This window comes from Microcebus murinus, chromosome 2 (assembly GCF_040939455.1).
Source record: "Microcebus murinus isolate Inina chromosome 2, M.murinus_Inina_mat1.0, whole genome shotgun sequence".
NCBI classification, from domain to species: Eukaryota; Metazoa; Chordata; class Mammalia; order Primates; family Cheirogaleidae; genus Microcebus; species Microcebus murinus.
Window position 1 is genome coordinate 23731624 of NC_134105.1, and position 19820 is coordinate 23751443.

Here is a 19820-nt window from a genome sequence, read left to right on the forward strand (position 1 = left end):
AGTTTTAGAAATTATAGTCTTGTATTCCAACATCAGAACAGCTCAGTTTTGCAAACAAGACCTCTTTTTCTATGGAGAGTTAACCCCGAGGGTTCGTGTCTGCGAGCGAGTCCTCTGTGGGGGCCCTGGCTCTTGAGAATCAGAGATGAGATGTCCCATTTTGCTGCAGAAGAAACTGAAGCTCAGAAAGGCAGGGCGGTTAGGGATGGAGCCTGGCGGGATCTGTCCCCAGAGTGAGGCGCTGTCCCCTGGGTGACTGTCTTGCCAAACCTTCCCCTTTCAAGACCAGCTCCTGCCTCTCCTTCAGGAAAATGCTGGACTGTCAGGATGAAGACAGAAGGAAAATGGAACCGAAGTGTGTGGACAAGGGTGGGGGCAGCATAATCTCTCTGTCATCTTCCATCCTCCTTTTGGCTAAGGAAGACCCAAGGAAGGGCCACCTCCAGCTCCTTGAGGTAAAAGGGGGCAATTGTGTTCTTAGAAAGAGGCTTCCTTCTTTCCTGCCTTCAGGACGGTGCCATGACTCCCTCTCCCTCTCTGCCCCTCAGCACACTGCTGGGCTCCTGCACCCTCGTGTGGAGCCCGTCCTTCCACTGGGGGCACCTAGACCATCAGGCTGGATCTCCCCCAGGGCTGCATGTGTCTTCCCTTCGGTGGGGCCCACATCTCCCTGAACTCTGCCACCAGGACCCTGTCCCATAGGAGAACAGGAGGGACCCAGGTGTGCCTGGACCTCCAGCACTGGTGGCCCTACGGAGCAGGCAGGTGGAATGTGGGGCTGCTTCGGATCAGTCTCCAGGACTAGCCCAGGAAGGATGAACAGGGACGAGGGAGGGACATACCTTCACACCTGGGCAGGGGGTGGTCCCAGTTCCGGTTGGTGCCATGTTGACAGGTGAGGACAGGGTGGCCGATCAGTTGATATCCTGGGAGGCACTCGAAGGTCACTGACTGTCCAACGTTGTAGCCAGCTCCCCTCACAATGCCATTGGCGAAGGGCTCTGGGTCTGGGCACTCTTGAAGTTCGTAGGCTTGAAAAGATCAGGAGAAAAGGTTACCTTATTCTCTGTGGGTATTTTCTTCCCAATCAGAATACAGGAGCAGCAGAGAGTTATCAGAATGGTAAGGCACCAAGACCTAGACTCAGATGGACCTTGGTCATTTACTAGTCCTTGGCTTTGGGTAAGTTATTTAACTTCTCAATGCCTCAGTTTTCTTATTTATAAAATGGTTAAGGTAAGGACTAAATAGGGTGATATGTGCATAGCTCTTTACACATCGCTGGCACATGGTGAGTGCTCAATAAATATTACGTTATTATTAGCAGTACTCTCTTGGGAAGGAGGCTCAAGGAAAAATTGCTGAACTGAACCTCTATTCACTGAGCCGCGTGTGGGGCCAGGCGCAGGCTGGGTCCCTTTCATGTTGCTCATCTCACGGAACCTTCATGGTGAGGATCAAGGTCACGGACAAAGGAAACAGTGGAGGTTGGATTTGAGTAGGGTCTTTCCAACCTATTGGGAAGGAAGACTTCTGGCAGGAAGATGCCAAATCTGTGGCAAGGAGTGAAGCTTTTCAGAGAGAATAGCCGGGCTAAAGGAATGCGTGACTGTCGCAAAGCAAGTCCCTGCAGAGAGCAGAGAAGCCGCTTCTGCGAGAATGGGCGGGGCTGACTCGGCAGGAGCAGATGTCTCAGCAGAAGCAGCTGAGGCCCGTCCATGGGGAGGCCGCTGAGGGACTCCCCGAGCAAAGCCTTCCGTTAATTGGGTCCACAGGACACAGGACAGCCTTCGTGGCAGTCATGGGGCCCGCTATGCACTGGAAATCGGCAGTGGGAAGAGACAGAGTGTTCTGACGGTGGCAGTTCTTAGTGGAAGCAGTTGAGATGGAATGAATGCTCCATGGAAGTGGATGCATTTATCATAGATAATAACAATATAAATAACAATGATCTTGAAGCTAACATGTCGTAAGCACTCAAAGATGGTGGCTGCGTTATGTGTTTCTGTTTAGTATCATATAGGGAGTCCCAGTGGGGGGAACAGGGCAGGTTTCCCTGGGAAATCGTTGTGGTGACTGAGTGTGTCAAAGTCCTGAGCCGCCACGTGGGAGTGGGGGCTGGTTAGTGGCAGGAGAGGCATGGGGGGCCCTGGTGGCAGAGGGGGTCTGGGCGATCTGGCAACGAAAGTCTTAGGGGGAGCAGGGAGACTCGCTCAGGGAGGCCACCAAGTGGGATGAGTCGGGCCTTTAAGGAAGCCTCTGGGGACTATGTGGAACCAAAGGTGGTGAGGAGCCTAAGGGGGTAGCTGCGTGTGGGCAGCCGGGGCAGCCTTGCTGACAGCGGCGGGGCCTCTCTCACAGGAAGCATCTCGAGTGGAAGGATCTTGGCTTTTCAAAGGGGACAGAAACTCCAGTGAGAGAGCCTCGATACTGAGAAGGATCTCAGAGTCTGTCCCCTGGAAGAAGGGAGAGGTCGGGTCTGGAGGGCAGAAATAGACCCTGAGAGGAGGAATCAGTATTAATACTTCCCCGAAGAAGGGATCCTCAGGGAGAGCAGCCAGGATGAGTGGCTTGTCACAGCGAGAGTGGCCGGTCTCATCAAAGGGACGCAGTGGGCTGAGCCTGACTAGGTGTGTGGGTGGGCGCAGGGCAGCCGCCTTGTCACAGTGACGGCACTGTCAACCCTTACGCTTATCAGAGAGGAGCATCCTCAGGGAGCGTGCACTCGGGCCTGTCAGAGGGTGTCATGGGTTGAATCATGCCCCCTCTAAGTTCATGTGTTGAAGTCTTAACCCCTAGTACCTCAGAATGTGACCTTATTGGGAAATAGGATCTTTACCTATCTTACCAAAATTAAAATAGGGTCATTAGGGTGAGCCCTCATCCAATAGGACTGGTGTCTTTATAAAAAGTGGAAATTTGGAGACAGACTGACACGCAGGGAGAATGCTCTGTGAAGACGAAGCCAGAGGTGAGAGTGACACTGTCACAAGCCAAGGACCTCCAAAGTTGCCAGCAAACCGCCAGACGCCAGGGGAGAGGCCTGAACAGATTCTCCTCACAACCCTCAGGAGAAACCACCCCGCCAACACCTTGGTCTTGGACTTCCAGCCCCAGAGCCGTCAGACAGCACATTTTTGTTGTTTAAGCCACTCTGATTATGGCACTTTATTAGGGCAGCCCTAGCAAACTAAGACACAGGGGGAGTCTTGGTGTGAGGTGGTGAATCTGTCCCTGACAGGGGACTGACCACACGGGTCCAAGTCCTGTGGCAGACCACGGCATCTGTCTGAAGCGTCAGGACCCGACTGATAAGCACGCACCTCCCGTGTGATGGGCACAGACGCTCCTGGGTAAGGCTGGCCTCAGTGACAAGCCCCACGAGGCTTCCCTGGGGGTGGCAGCTTCATTACCGCTGTCTGGGTGCGAGGCCAGTTCCTCCTGAGGCTCCCCCTGAGGTGACAAGCCCAGCCACACCCACTGACATGTTCCCTGAGATAGGCCTGGGAGCACTGTGAGGAAGAGCCCTCTGGAGAACTGGTCCAACTGCACCCACCCCATTTAAGGCTTTCCTTAAATGACAAACCTAATCCTTGCTCAGTATTCCCCTCTGACGACGGAGGAGTTCCATGCCCTATTACTCTTGGCATGAGAAAACCAAGTTTCAGAAAATTGCACATAGTGTGGTACTATTTATATAGAAAATGTGGCCAAAAAATTCTGTAAGACATTACAGAGTTTTTACAGGTACATATAATATATGTATGCCAAGGAACAGGAAAAGGTCTGGAAAGGTCACATGAAAACAACAGTAGTTATTTCTGGGGAATTATTATGGGTTTAGAGGCTGTAGACAAAGAAAGCTTTGGCTTTACTTGTAATATATATATATATATATATATATATTTTTTTTTAGATCTCAATGTGTTGGAGCTCAAGGGATCCTCCTATCTCAGCCTCCCAAGTAGCTGGGACTACAGGTGCACCACTGTACCTGGCGAATTTTTTTAAAAATTGTTTTTGTAAAGACAGGGTCTCACTATGTTGCCCAGGCTGGTCTTGAACTCCTGGTCTCAAATAATCCTGCCTCAGCCTTCCAAAGTGCTGGAATTACAGGCATGAGCCACCACGTCCAATATGTTTTAATTTTTTTTTACAATCATATATTAATATTGGTTAAAAAATCTAAAAATATATTTAAAAAATAGAAGAATCTGGGGAAGGATTTAGAACCAGGGGTTCCGTAAGTCACAACAGGAAGCATCTGAGGGAGAAAGATGGCTCATCATGTACAGCTGCACTGGTTGGGCACAATCTCCAAACCCACAGGTGATGTTAGGCCCACCGCACAGGGGAAGCCTGAGTTGGAGTGGATGGGGCCCTTTCCAGAGAAAGTGCTAGGCGGAGTGGGCCCTGTCACAGGATTCCACCTTGGAAGGTACAGCCACAGCGAGTCTGGCTGGGCCCCACACCGAAAAACCCTGTCTCACAGCGCAAGGCTGTTAGGGCTGTAGCTGGAATCTCCGTCCTGTCATAGGAAGAGCTTTGCTGAGAGTGATCGGGCCTGACACACAGGGCAGGACCCAGAGGGAGTAATTCGGTCTATCAAGCCCGCCGGGAAGGGGCTGGCTGGACGCTGGGGCATGCCTTAGAAGGGACAGACGGCCACTTGCCCAGGGAAAGCTGTCGGCTGTCGGGTCTGGACAGAGGCGGAACCTCGCAGGGTGCTGTTGGGCCTGCCACCCTGCAAGAGGCTGTGGGAGAACAAGCTGTCACACGGGTGAGACAGCCTTGGGGACAAGAGACATCCACCATGGAAAGGAAGTGTCCCTGGACGGGCCTGCCACCCACCCCGCCCCTTCTGGCACTCCATCTTCCCCACAGGGAAGGGTGGGGAGGTGGGCAGTTGGGGGTACGGGGTTGGGATGGGCAGGGGCACTAACGCGGCCCCCCTTGTCCTTACCCTGGTACTCCAGCTTGAATCCTGGCCGGTTCTGGGAGTGGTCGCTGTGGAAATACACGGTGGTCTCGTGGGACGTGGACAGCAGGGAGCCAGGGAGCTCGCTCCCACTGAATCTCCCCATCATGCGGCTGGTCTCGTAGGGCCCGTTCCGGATTTCTATGAAGTCATGGTTGGGCTCGGTGGAGAAGTTCAGGAACTGGATGTGAGCTCCTGGGAGCAAGACAGAGAGGCAGACAGTGCCCAAAGCAACACAGTCCCGCTTCAAGGGGGCAGAAAGCATCTCTCGCCAGAGCCCGCGAGTCCCTACTGCTGGCTTCCCACCCAATCACAGCTCCCAGAACACACTTTGGGAGTTGCTGGTCTAGCCAAGTCTCTTGCCTTCAGACAGGATTGATCTTAAGAGTATATTACTAATTCAAAAGTAAAGGCATCAGTCATTTCAGAGCTCCATTGGAGCCCATTTTATTTTAATAAAAACAAAGTTCAGGGTCAACACACGTTTTAGTTTGCGATTCATATGTCTAGTATCAGTATAAAGAGAGTTTTGCTAAAATCAACTTTTTACTTTAAAATAACGCCCTCTCTGCTTAATTCAAAGACATGACCTTCAATAAAGCTATTTTCTGAAAACCTTAAGATAATTCAGAAATTTCAGGCTTAGAAGCATACACTGTCCCTCCTGTTCCAATAAGAAGCCACATGAAGTTTACACTTTGGGCTCTTAGTGGATGAATAAAGATCTCCTAGCAACCTGACAGGTTAAATGATTCTAATTAAGCTATTAATGTATATATTAATATACTCTTTGGAGAATGGAGGTGTGAACATGAATATATGTTTACTGATAAGATTCTCCAAAATTAGATTACTATGGATGATGTTATTGAATAAATATATTTACTAAGCATAGGGAAATGCCCAAAATGTATTGTTAATTGTGAAAATCAGAGAGCAAAATGGTATGCGGTATACAATTATAATTTTTGTATTAAAAACATGGAAGAATATTCACTCATTTGCTAACAATATTTACTGAACATCTGCCATGCAGCAGGGCTGTGCTAGACGTCACACGGGATGAACAGGATCAAGGAAGCCCTTGTCTTCATGAGAATTACACTCTAATGGCAGAGGACTAAGCCGTCAGTGATTATCTCTGCATGATGGGATTACAGACGGGTCTTCGTTGTAAAAATATGCTCATCTGTACTTTCTAATTAGCTCAGAATGAGCACATATGTGCTTTTTTATTTTGCATCTGGTTATTTAAAGAATAAAATAAAGACTTGACATTTAGTGGTGAAGCCCCTTTGTCTCCTGCTGTGTTCCAATCCTCTCCTTCCTTCCACAGAAGCAGCCACTAACACGAATTTGGAAAATATCCATCCAGTTCATGGTTGTGGATTCCTAAATATATCTGGGTTTATGTGTTTTAAACATTTATATAAATGGTATTATACTGTACATACATTATTTTTTACATGCTATTGTGTTTTTCGAGGTTTATTCATGTTAATATACAAAAATATAGTGCATTCATTTTAACCACATGTTAATTAATTCCATTTTATGAATTATCTGACCACACACGACTTACTTCCCTACTAATGAACATGCAGATTGTTTCCAAATTCCAGATAATTTTGCAATGAGCAAGCATCTTCGTACATATAATCTGTGGAGCCCTCGCTCTGCATTCCCCACCCGTGCATCGTACCCTTGCACAAGAACACTGTGGACGGCATGCCCTTCCAAGGGGCTCTTTAAGGATTGCAGTATTTCTGAATGGAGTTGTGCAGCAAGAGCTGGACTGTGACCGACATCTAGTGGCAGAAGCATGTAGATGCAGTGACTCTTTACACACTGAAACCAGGTGCCATATTAGGGACTGGGTTGGAATCCAACATTAATTTGAAAGCATGGGACCTTGGCCTCTGTGACTGGACCCTGCAGTAGACTTATTCCCCAAAGCCTGAATAAGCACCTGCAACTTACAGATTGAGATCTCAGGGGCCGAACATAAGGACTCACAGCAAACAGTCATCTTATTTAAACTTCTGTTTGCCTTTGGATGTTTCCCTCTCCCCACCTTCTATCATCTCAGGTCCTTCTGCCCCAAGACTTGATGCAGAGACATAGGGTCTCCCAGATCCTCTTTCCTCAGTATCTCAAAATCTACAGTCTCCCAAGGCTGCCAAAGTTGTCATTACTTTGTACCCACTTTCCTTAAGAAGATGGTACAGAATAGAAGACTCCATCCTTCAGAATGTTCCCAACCTCTCTCCTCCTCTCCAATCAGATTTAGAAGGCCAGTTAGACTGCTTTCTCCTGAAAGCCTCCTCTCTAATCAGAAGACACACTCCAGGCTGAATAATAAGGGATGAAATGGGTGAACTTGGTTTCTGAGGCTCACAGACTGGGCCCTCCCAGGCCTGTGCAGGAATAATCCCCTCAGGACATTTCTTTCCTAGGAGCAGAGCAACGACTTGTGCAAGAGGTATGTGTACAGCCCATCCATCCCACATCAGCACAAAGCCTTTATCACTTCAACGTACATATTTTGGGTTAAATTATATTCCCAGTGCACAACACCTGGATCACCAGCAATTTAACTTTGTATCCACATCTGTCCTCCACCCCCTGACAACCTCCATGCCTGGCACACTCCACCAAAAGGAAAAAAAAACTCTTTCCCATCTCTGGGCCAGCTAGAATGTATGTATGAAGAATGCAAACTCAATTTCCTATTGGCTTTGGCTCAATTTAATTAGGATGATAAATTGGATATTGGAGTTTAAAACACAACTTGAGGTCCAGTCCCTTGTAAAACACATTTTTTTTTCTTTTCTAATCATCCCTGAGTAATTACTCATTCCACATTCCTGGATTTTAGTTCATTACTCAAACCATAATAATGGAACCCCCTAAGATTCCATCCCTCCCATACTTTCATTTCTGCCATTCCTAATTGATCTTCATGCCCGTACAAGAGGTCGACAGACCAGAAAACAGAGAGGCAGAGTGCTAAACTGAGTGGGCCAAGGTTATGCAGAGGGATTTTGGCAGATAGTTGTTTTACACTCAGGGGCCTGGGTGTGAGGCCCCTGTCCCGTCTAGGGTTTGCGGACACTTACCAAAGCCCACGGGCAGTGCTATCGTCCAGGCGCAGTCCATGTTACTGGGGTAGTTGCCTGGGAAGCCTGGGCTCAGGATCACCCCCTCCATCTCGTCCACTGTTCCCCCACACTGTGCTGTGACAATGACACAAGACAGGGGTTAGGACAACCTCAAGACAGGGTATAGGGCCCTGCCAGCATTTGGAAGCTCCCTTAGAGCAGCAGATTTTAACCTTTCATGACTCAGAAATCATTTGAGAATCCACAGGAATCCCCCTAAAGAAAACTGCACACACGGGCAAAATTGAATATGTAGGTTCCAGAAGGGAAGTACACCCTAGGACTGCCTAGGAGTCTATAAACCCAAGTTATGGACTCCTGGGCTTGAGCATACCCTTCACAGGTCAGTGCCCTTAGTGAGGACACAGGAAGGTGAAAGTGGCCTGCGCCAAGGCTGACCATCCCCCAGGGCTCCCTCTCCTCACTGCCTAACACGCTCTTCCAAGATGGCAGAAAACGGACAAAGGAAAGGGCTCCTCCTCTGCCTACCCTGGGCCACACACCGTGCCGGGCTCTTTACAAACACGTAGTACATGGGGCAGGGTGGCAAGGTGGTCAGCGGGTGAGGCTCACCACCAGAACCCCTCGGAAAAGTGACTGTGATGAGCATTCCATGGAAACCAACCGCAGGAGTGACCTGAGGGCTTGGGGACATCTGACACGCCAGTAGAAGTGATTTCAGGGTCATTTGAGGATGCAGGACTGGGGCACCACTGCAGCCTGGTCAGTCGGCATCAATTCTGTGCTTTCATGTCTTATTAGGAAGAGGTTGTGTGAGCGGAAAGGGGCTGGCCAGCCACGGAGGCCCAGAGACAGGAGCGGAGAGGTGGGAAGCACAAGTCCAGGCAAGCGCTTTCCGGGGAGAAAGCGGCTCGGCAGATGGACCAGAAAACAGTGCAGAGCAGGCGCTGGCCTTGACCGCCTGGGTCACAATCCCACCTTCACTTCCTATGAGGCCTCGGGCAAGTTCTAAACCCCTCCAAACCTCAGTTTCCCCCAACTGTAAAATGGAACTAGCACAGCACTTATCCAGCTGCAGCACTTATCTAGTTGTTACGAAAGTGCCACGCTTCACGTGGGACAGGGCTGGTAGACGTGATAAAGCCTCGGTGGACAGCAGCTGCTGTTACTATGACGACCTTGGCAAGGTCTCAGTCGTATGATGGGGGGAAGTGCCTTGTGCTGGCCCATCACATTTCTGACCTGCTGCATAGATGACCAGATCCTGCATCCTGGTGAAATCACAGAAGGAAAATGCCATTGTGCCCAAGTGACACTCCCTTGCCTCCCCTCACTCCCTACCCCAAGGTCAGCCTTAGGGCACTTGACTGTCACCTGGGCACCTAGAGAACCCGAAGTTTCTCTTCCTGACTCTGCCACTTTCTTTTTAATCCTAAAAGACTTAGATTTCCTATTTGCAAATGGAGGGTAAGTCATACCTCCCCTGAAGGTATCTCAGGAAACATGGAACCCCTGCCTAGCATATAGTAGATGCTCAATAAACATGCATTTCCCCTTTGTCTACCCTGACCAGAAGCCCCCAAGGAGGGAGACCCTGTCCTTTCTTCTATCTGTTGATCTCCTCATCCATCATTGCTTTAGCATAGGGTAAGAAACAAAACTGACCTATGTCCTTGTTTCACATTTAACTCTTGGCATTTCTTTAGTAGTGGATTTATCTGTCCGTCCCACAAAAAGTCATAGGGGTAAGCCCAAAGTGCCCAGAAGTTTCATTTGGGGTCTGGAGATAAGCTCATGGGGAATCAGAATGATCATCACCATGTTTTCAAATGAACAAATCTCCTGTAATTTTTCATTTGCTGGGCAGAGGATTCAAAAAGTCATGGCAGCCTTAAATGAGAGTTGGAGGTCATAAAAACATCAGTCTACAACTATCGACTTGGGACAAACCTGGAATAAGAAACATTCTTCCGGTTTGAACTTGAACTTGATGATATGCCCCTGAACTCAAATCCCTGGGAGGAAATGGATTTGCATGAACGGTGAGGTCTGGGCTCTCTTACCAATACAGAGCGGAGGAGGGTAGTTCCAGCGCCGCACGGTCCCGGGCATGCAGGAGATGTGGGCGTGGCCCTGGAGGAATCAGGAAGAGGGGTGGGCTAGCTGCCTCGCGGCAGGACTGCATGTGCAACCCACAACAGGGGGCTTGTTCAGGGGCCTCACGTTAAGGAACAAGATACGCAAAGACACACAGATCCACCGTGGGATGGCAGTAAGGCAAAAGGAGAGAGATTTGGGGGAAGGACAATTATTAACAACCATCACTAAAGAATTCTCATTACTAGAGGTTTCCTTGTGAGGTTCCTTTAATTACTAAATTCTCTGATGGCCTTCAAAGGGAAATTAAATTTTCCCAAGCCGACTCAAACCCAACTTTGCAGGAACACGTTGGTATCTGGCTGATGCCAAATTATTAAAGTCAGCAGAGTTTGTCTTTTGCATGAACAGCTCCAGGAGGGAATAATGGTCCCCAAGAGAACTGGCGGCTGCTCCCTGTTCTTTGGTGACTGTACTCGGCTGGTGCAAGGCTGGCCAACCACATCCCAGGGGACACCTGTTTTCTGTCCTGCGTGTCAAAGGGAGGTACCTGGAGGGCGTATCCCGGCTCACACTGGAAAGAGACCACGTCGTTCACCAAGTAGCGCTCGCCAGTCTTCACCCCGTTACTGGGCACGGCAGGTTCCGGACAACTGCTCAGGCCCACCGCTAGACAAGACAGAGACGGTCAGAAAGGAGAACGAGCCTGCCCAGCAGACCAGCGCCACAGCAGGCCGGGGATGCTGGCAGCAGAAGGAGGGCCTCCAGTTTGTGCTTTCTCTCAGTCTCAGGGCTGGTGCTTCCCAGCCCTCTTCACCTTGCAGCACATGGAGAAAAACAGAATGTTTAAAAGGCACACAGGCTCAACAGGCCAAAGCTCCTTGGGGCAGGAGGGTGTCATCCCAGCGACTCTGGGTGCCCTGCCCTTCGACCAAGCTCTGAGCTACAGAGCTGCCCAGCCCTGCAAACTCTCAGACCTCTCTGTAGGGCTTCTACCTCCTACTCCTGACTTCCCTCTGTCTTTCTAAGGAGACAGCTCCTGCGGGCTGAGACGTGGGGAGAGGCAGAAGAAAGGTGAGAAGGAGGTAGGGCATCTCAGCAATGCTTGGGCTAAGCCAGAGTCCCATGCTCTGGGCAGACTGTCCTGGGGCACGTTTGCGAGTGGGTAACTCTCCACGTTCTGTTTTCAAGGTCAAGCCAGCCCCTTCCGGGGCGATGCAGTGGGGGCCGCTGACACTTCGCCTGCCATGGCCAGCTCTGGCCTCACTTAGCCCTGGCTCCCATAACAGGCCCCCCCTTGTCACTACGCAGTGATAGCCACCGCTATCCAGACCACTCCGAACTCACAGGCAACTTGCGTTCCTTAAAATCTCTCCTTGGATCATGGGACTGCCTTGCTCAGCAATGTGAACCTGGTCCCTGTTACATAGATCCAACCTTCTCATCTTGACATCTACGACCTTCACCATGTTGGCCTGGTCCCTTTTCAAGATCACCTCCGTGGACTCTCAAGTCCTCCTTTGCTTCCTTTCTTGATTCTTCAAATTCAACCGTGTTCATTTATTCCTTATTCTGTACCTGGCATGGTACACAGTGCTTTGCTAGAACCCCCACCCTGACCCTCCTCCTCCTCTCCCTCCCCGCCTGCCACACCTTCATCCCAGGGGCACTCACTGAGCACCTCCCATGAGCAGTGGGGGCCAGTGACTCACACATGTCCCCTCATACCCTTCAAGCGGGTCTTGGCATTCCGTTTTACAGACGGGACACAAGCAGAGAGAGGCCCAGGAACATGCCCCTAGTAGCCACAGAGCTGGGATTCAGACCAAGCCCAGCCTGCCCCCGGGTCTGCCCAAGTGAAGGCCAAACCCCGAGGCCACGTGAGCTCAACTGCCCCTGCTCTGCCTGCCTCCCCTCCTGAAATCACCTTCTTCCTGCTTTCAGTCCCCTCCTGCCGCCTCCCACACAGCAAGCGGGAATGTAGCAGCTCCCGACTGGGGGCTTCCTGCCTCTCCTGTGCCTCACAGAAGCCCACCTACATGAGCAGGTGCTTTGGATGCACTAAGTAAATTTCCATGTGTTGCTGGACTGGGCTTGCAGGGCATCTCTCCAGGGGCAAGGGTGCAAGACTCAGGGGCAGGCACAGGGTAGCTGCAAACCGAGTTCTCCACCAATTCCCAAGGGGTCCTCCTCACCACAGGCGGCAGAAAAGAGAGGAGCATGGACTGTGGGTTTGGGTCTGACCCTGGGCACCAGCATGGCCCAGAGAGCTTGTGAGATGGCAGCCTCAGCCCTCCTAGTGGCTCCCTTGGGGGATACAGGCTCCCTGAGAAACCCATGTGTACCCAGTGCCTGCAGGGAGCCAGGGGCTCGTGGAAAAGGAACAGGGAAGGACTGGTCAGCTGAGGCTCCAGCCCCCAGCCCACCTTCTTGTGCAGCAGGTGATGGGTCCTCATGCCACACTGAGATGAGATGAGACTCTGACAACTACATGTGCTTTTGTTTCCTTCTGAGGGAAATTTATGTATAGCGAAATACACAAATCATACACATCCATGTTGTAATTGACATAACTGTGAGTGCACATGTGCTGAGATTTGAACTTGCACCTGTATAACCCACCCCCCCTACCAACACCGTGGAATATTGTTATCACCCTGGAGATTCCCTCACGTTCTTCCCAGGCAGTTTCTGGCCTACACGTGCTTTTACGATGTGGATGTGATGTTTAGAAATCAAAGCTCTTTGGGGCCTATGTCCAAAAATCTCAGCAGCTGAGACAAAAGACCTCAAAGATAAGCATTAAAACAATCATCAAACTACTTTAAGCCCTTAGTCTTGTCATTTTGTCTCTTTCTCCCCTGTATGCCAAGTAGAAGTAACTCAGGGTTTAGAGGGGTGGTCACAACCTAGCCACTAGAGACCCACTTACTGGAAAGGCAGTGGACAGAAGAAGAAGAGGCAGAGAGAGAAAGGGACACAGCAAGGACAACAGAGTGTGGTAGGAGGAAAAAAGAAATGGGGAGAGAGGTGAGGCCAGAGAACAAAGGAGGCAGATGGAGAAAAGCCCATTCTAATTTCTCTTACACTGCACAGCTTGATTTTATTTAAGCTACGCTATAACAAAAGAAAAAAATTTTTTATCATATGTAATTTATTACTTTTGAAAGCATATTGCTCCATTTCCATTCCAATTAAATAAACATTAAATATGAATCGCAGCCGTGGATGTGACTTTTCAGTACCCTTCAAAACCATTTGCCTCTATGATAGAGTTAACTCTCCAGCCTCCGTGCCCTCTTTGTAGATTATCTTACAAGACAAAATGTAACTACAGGGTCCTGGCTCCCAGGAATTCCAGTCTGTATATACCGATGAGGACCTCTGTTCTCCCCCTAGCTCTTCCCACCGTGTGTGTGGACAGCACATGAGAAGTGTCAGCTACCGAGAAAACTGCCAGTTCCCCTGGACAAAGACAACTGAGAAGAGGTGAATTCTTCCTGGGGATGAGGCAGTAGTAGAATGACAAAGTGATTTAGGAAGGAAATGTACCTTTGGAAGAAGAAAGACCAGAGAAGATTCTAAGAAACATTCAAAGACTCAAATTAAAATATTGATACAGAAATAAAACTGGCAAAAACAGAGAGGAGAGGGTAAAAGGAAAAAAATGTGACTTATTCAGAAACCCAGGAAACTTTGTCAGGTGAGTGAAGTTTTAGACATCTGCAGGAAGGAAGTCGCAGGGGTCCTTGTCCTACCTTCTACCCCTCAGGGACTTTGCTTTTGGCTGTCCTAGGTCTTTCTTGACAGGGGCATATGGCAGTCCTTTCAGGTGATGAGCTTCTTGGGATCCAGGTAATCCTCCCCAAACACATAGATAAAGTTCTTTCATTTTGGATAGTGCTGACCAATCAGGCACCTAGCACCAGCTGGGCCTTCTGTCTGCATGGGCCCATGCTGTCCTGGATGGTCAAGCCAGCCATGCCTTCCTGCATTTCTTACTTCTCATCCCAAACTTATCTCTGGCATACCAGTCTGTAAGGCTTACCTGGCTAGGTTTAGCTCCCTTCCTCTGTACTTCCGAAGTGTCTAAAGGCCACACTAAAATTACTAATTCCATGTCTTTCTCTCCTCCTAGACATTGTGCTTTTGAAGGCAGAGACTTTGCCTTATTCATCTTTGTCCTGTGGGCACCTAACACAGGGCTTGGCGCATTGCGGGTGCTCAATGTTCCTTCCTGACATTTGCATTTCTACCTGCCCCAGGAAGAAGTGACCATTCTCTGAACCACTGTTCTACCATCTAGAGACATCCATGGGAGCACATGCAATACTATGATGCACTTCTCTGTCTATTTGTCTGCCTCTCCCTAGTGGACCCTAAGGGGACAGACCCATCTCAATGTTATGCAATCCTGGCAAAAGCCAGCATCGCATCTGGTGCATTGTAAATGCTCAATAAGTATTTGCTAAACAAATGTGGAATAAATGCTGCTGGAAAGGGGATGGAGCAGGAAGTCCCAGGATGCAAGCAGTCTCCCCAGAAGACACATCCACAACTTTTCTGTTCTGAGTATTCAGTAGTGAGCCCTTAGGGGTGCTGGAAGCCAGGAAGTAGGGGTTAGAGCCTGCAGGGAGAAATCAGGTAGAAGAGGAGTGAAGTATCCAATGACGGGAGGAACTCCAAAGATAACTGCATCTCAGAGCTAGAGGTTAGAGAGGCCAGTTTTTAGGATTAGGGGAAGAAAGCACCTCCATCTTTTTATATTCTAAATTGTATACTGGGGCCTAGGCCAGTGACCAAGTCCCCTTCCCACTCCTGGTGTAGACACTGAGCAAGAACATAGGTTTTTGAATACCAGGCATCTGGGTGAGAAGCCAGCTCTGCTGTGCAGCCTTGAGGAGGTTTCAGGCCTTCTCTGTGCTTCAGCATCCTCACCTAGGTTTGTGGTCAGGCTTAAGTGGGATGGAGAATACACAGCCCCAATATTAGCTCAGAGTGGGGACTTGGTAACCCTTAGCTCCACCCTGAACACTGTACACAGCAGGACCCCAGATTCTCACTTTTGTATTCCAAGTGGAAGCCGGCTGCAGACACGCTGATGTCTGAGTAGAAGTGAAGGTAGAGCTGGTTGGAGGTGCTGTTCAGGAGGGCAGGCACGGTTGTTCCTAGGGCAAGGACACCAGGGTCATTGAGGTTTAGCTCTTCCAGGCCCCCACCCTCCTCCCTGTCCTTCTTGCTTTTGCCACCTGCTGACATTCTGCTCCCAAGGCTCCCAAATGTCCCCAGTGATCAAACTCACTAAATGACAAATTAACACCACTCAGAGGGCTAGGTCTCCAATGGCCGAGGGAGGAGAGACCCCAAAGCACTTCCCGCAAGATGAGCAGTGGCAGAGCTGTGTGCCTGTGGGACAGTGAGCTCCTCAGGAGGCCTATGAGTTTGGTCCCCTCCCCACCACCTTCAGAAAGACTCTGGCATGCAAAAGCATGCGCCATGCTACATCAGAAGTCTGCCATGGCAATGGAAAATGATGTAGCCACTTCGGAAAACCATTTGGCAGTTCCTCAAAAAGTTAAACACGGGATTACCATGTGACCCAGGAATTGCATTCCTAGGTATATACCCAAGAGAACTGACAACACATGCTCACACAGAAACTTGTGCATGAATGTTCATAGCAACATCAATTGCAATAGCACAAAAGTGGAAATGACCCATCGACTAGTGAATAGATAAACGAAATATGGTATATCCACATCACGAAGTGCTGACACACACTACAACTTGATGAACTTTGGAAGCATCATGCTAAGTGAAAGAAGCAAACATTCCATTCACATGAAATGGCTGAAATAGGCAAACCCACAGAGACAGACAACAGATTAGTGGCTACCAGAGGCTGGGGTGTGGGGGGCAGGTAGGGTGGAGAGTGAGTGAAAGTGGGTGCCTGGTTTTTTTGGGGGATGATCAAAATATTCTGGGATTAGATAGTCGTCAGGGTTGTAGAACCTGGTGAATACACTAAAAACCACTGAAGTGTCCACTTTAAAATGATGAATTTTATGGTATGTGAATTATGTCTCCATGATTATGATGACAATGTCTACCACGACCCTCCAGATTGGAAGCCACCTTACCTGAGAAACTCCCCAGCATGGTTACAGTGTTATCTGCACCGTCAAACACTTCCAGGGAGTCCCAGTTCTGCTCCGTGACAAAACTGATGACCTGAATCTGGGAGGCAGCAGGATGGCACTGTTGGTCAGGCAGCCTGTGTCTCTTCCTTCTCCCTCCTGGCTCAGGGCTTGGCAACGGCCAGCACCTGTGGGTGGCCACCCGCCCGACCAGGCCCCTACCTGGATGCCAGCGCCTTCGGGGACCATGATCTTCCACACGCAGTTGAGGCTGTTGAGGTACGGCTCCGGGAAGCCGGGGGACAGGATGGTGCCCCTGCGCTCCGTGAGGTTGCCGCCACACGGCACTGCGGGGACGGGCAGCTGTGGTCACAGGCTCCCCAAGCGGACTGCTCCCCGGGGCCAACTTCTGCTGGCAACCCCTGCCCGTGGGGCTTCCTCCTTCGTGCCAAGTCCCGCCTTCTCGCTCTGTTTTCTGCCCCCCTCAGGGACCTGGACCCCGGTTCCTCCCTTCACACGCGCCCCCGCCCCAGGACGCACGGCTGTCTCACACCAACCCGCAGGACTGGCGCTTCGGCCTGGACGGGCTTTCTGCCTAGGTCACGCTGGTGGGAAGGGGCTGCTGTGTGCCTCGGGGCACCTGCTGGGACTTGCTGCCGCCCCCAGGGAGAAAGCCCCGGCCCCAGCCCCGCGGTCCAGGCACTCACCCACACACGTGGGCGCGGAGACGTTCCACTGGGCCAGGGCCCCAGGCACCGGGAGGCACTCGATCTCTGGGGACCCCTGCAGGACGTAGCCGGAGCTGCACTCGAAGCGGACGACGGCCCCCACCGAGAAGTCGCTGCCCAGCCTCTTGCCATAGCGGGGTTCCGGCACAGAGCTGCACTGCGTGGCGCTGGTTCGGGGCACCGCTGTGGGGGACAAGGGCACTGAGGGGCAGGCCTCATCCCTCTAGAACCTGGCCCAGGGACGGACACGCATGGGACTGGAACACAGACAGTCTGGAGGGGACCCCGAGAGGCTCCCAGGTCAGGGGTGGGGACTGTCTAGGACGAGGCCCGTGTTACTGAGACACGCTTGGACACCCAGTGTCACAGCACAGCTGCTGGAGACGATGAGACACAACATGAGCCCCCGGCCCAGACTTTAGGCCCAGTTTTGTTCTTTGCCTTCCCAGTGATGCCCCTGACTGATCGGGGTCCCACAGTCCCCGACAAGGAGAATGAACTGCCCTTCCTCCCCCACTTTCAATGCCTCCGCCCTGCCTCTTGCTGTGCTCCCCATGCGCCTTAAGATCCTTCCCGGAGGCCTGCCTTCCATGACCTGAATCTTCTTTCCCTCTGCCCACACTGGTGGCTGGGACCCATCGGCCCGGCTCCAGGACGGCATCCACTATGGGAGGACTACCCCTGTGCCTATGGGAGGACTGCCCCTACATCTGTGGGAAGACTACCCCTGCCCCTATGGGAGGACTGCTCCTGCATCTGTGGGAAGACTACCCCTGCCCCTATGGGAGGACTGCCCCTACATCTGTGGGAGGACTACCCCTGCACCTATGGGAGGACTGCCCCTACATCTGTGGGAGGACTACCCCTGCACCTATGGGAGGACTACCCCTACATCTGTGGGAAGACTACCCCTGCACCTATGGGAGGACTACCCCTACATCTGTGGGAAGACTACCCCTGCACCTATGGGAGGACTGCCCCTACATCTGTGGGAAGACTACCCCTGCACCTATGGGAGGACTGCCCCTACATCTGTGGGAGGACTACCCCTGCACCTATGGGAGGACTAAACCTGTGCCTATGGGAGGACTGCCCCTGCGCCTATGGGAGGACTGCCCCTACATCTGTGGGAAGACTACCCCTGCACCTATGGGAGGACTACCCCTACATCTGTGGGAGGACTACCCCTGCACCTATGGGAGGACTGCCCCTACATCTGTGGGAAGACTACCCCTGCACCTATGGGAGGACTGCCCCTACATCTGTGGGAAGACTACCCCTGCACCTATGGGAGGACTGCCCCTACATCTGTGGGAAGACTACCCCTGCACCTATGGGAGGACTACACCTGTGCCTATGGGAGGACTGCCCCTACATCTGTGGGAAGACTACCCCTGCACCTATGGGAGGACTGCCCCTACATCTGTGGGAAGACTACCCCTGCACCTATGGGAGGACTGCCCCTACATCTGTGGTAGGACTACCCCTGCACCTATGGGAGGACTACCCCTACATCTGTGGGAAGACTACCCCTGCACCTATGGGAGGACTGCCCCTACATCTGTGGGAAGACTACCCCTGCACCTATGGGAGGACTGCCCCTACATCTGTGGGAGGACTACCCCTGCACCTATGGGAGGACTGCCCCTACATCTGTGGGAAGACTACCCCTGCACCTATGGGAGGACTGCCCCTACATCTGTGGGAAGACTACCCCTGCACCTATGGGAGGACTACACCTGTGCCTATGGGAGGACTGCCCCTACATCTGTGGGAGGACTACCCCTGCACCTATGGGAGGACTAAACCTGTGCCTATGGGAGGACTGCCCCTGCGCCTATGGGAGGACTGCCCCTACATCTGTGGGAGGACTACACTTGTGCCTATGGGAGGACTACACCTGTGCCTATGGGAGGACTACACCTGTGCCTATGGGAGGACTGCCCCTGCGCCTATGGGAGGACTGCCTGTACATCTATGGGAGGACTACCCCTGCGCCTATGGGAGGATTGCCCCTACATCTGTGGGAGGACTGCCCCTGCGCCTATGGGAGGACTGCCCCTACATCTGTGGGAGGACTACCCCTGCACCTATGGGAGGACTGCCCCTACATCTGTGGGAGGACTACCCCTGCACCTATGGGAGGACTACCCCTACATCTGTGGGAAGACTACCCCTGCACCTATGGGAGGACTACCCCTACATCTGTGGGAAGACTACCCCTGCACCTATGGGAGGACTGCCCCTACATCTGTGGGAAGACTACCCCTGCACCTATGGGAGGACTGCCCCTACATCTGTGGGAGGACTACCCCTGCACCTATGGGAGGACTAAACCTGTGCCTATGGGAGGACTGCCCCTGCGCCTATGGGAGGACTGCCCCTACATCTGTGGGAAGACTACCCCTGCACCTATGGGAGGACTACCCCTACATCTGTGGGAGGACTACCCCTGCACCTATGGGAGGACTGCCCCTACATCTGTGGGAAGACTACCCCTGCACCTATGGGAGGACTGCCCCTACATCTGTGGGAAGACTACCCCTGCACCTATGGGAGGACTGCCCCTACATCTGTGGGAAGACTACCCCTGCACCTATGGGAGGACTACACCTGTGCCTATGGGAGGACTGCCCCTACATCTGTGGGAAGACTACCCCTGCACCTATGGGAGGACTGCCCCTACATCTGTGGGAAGACTACCCCTGCACCTATGGGAGGACTGCCCCTACATCTGTGGTAGGACTACCCCTGCACC

At 51.6% G+C, this 19820-nt stretch overlaps 1 protein-coding gene across 3 annotated transcripts in view; it reads right to left on the reverse strand.

Annotated features, from left to right (window-relative positions):
* Positions 1-19820, reverse strand: part of CSMD2 (CUB and Sushi multiple domains 2) — a 570274-nt gene that overhangs the window by 86626 nt on the left and 463828 nt on the right. For all 3 annotated transcript variants that reach the window (XM_075996375.1, XM_075996373.1, XM_075996374.1), the window contains 9 exons: positions 17042-17245; positions 16557-16681; positions 16338-16434; positions 15261-15365; positions 10748-10866; positions 10164-10233; positions 8098-8214; positions 4964-5173; positions 843-1031 (listed from right to left, as the gene is read on the reverse strand). In XM_075996375.1, coding sequence (XP_075852490.1) covers positions 843-1031; positions 4964-5173; positions 8098-8214; positions 10164-10233; positions 10748-10866; positions 15261-15365; positions 16338-16434; positions 16557-16681; positions 17042-17245 — 1236 coding nt within the window. The remainder of the gene's footprint in view (positions 1-842; positions 1032-4963; positions 5174-8097; positions 8215-10163; positions 10234-10747; positions 10867-15260; positions 15366-16337; positions 16435-16556; positions 16682-17041; positions 17246-19820) is intronic.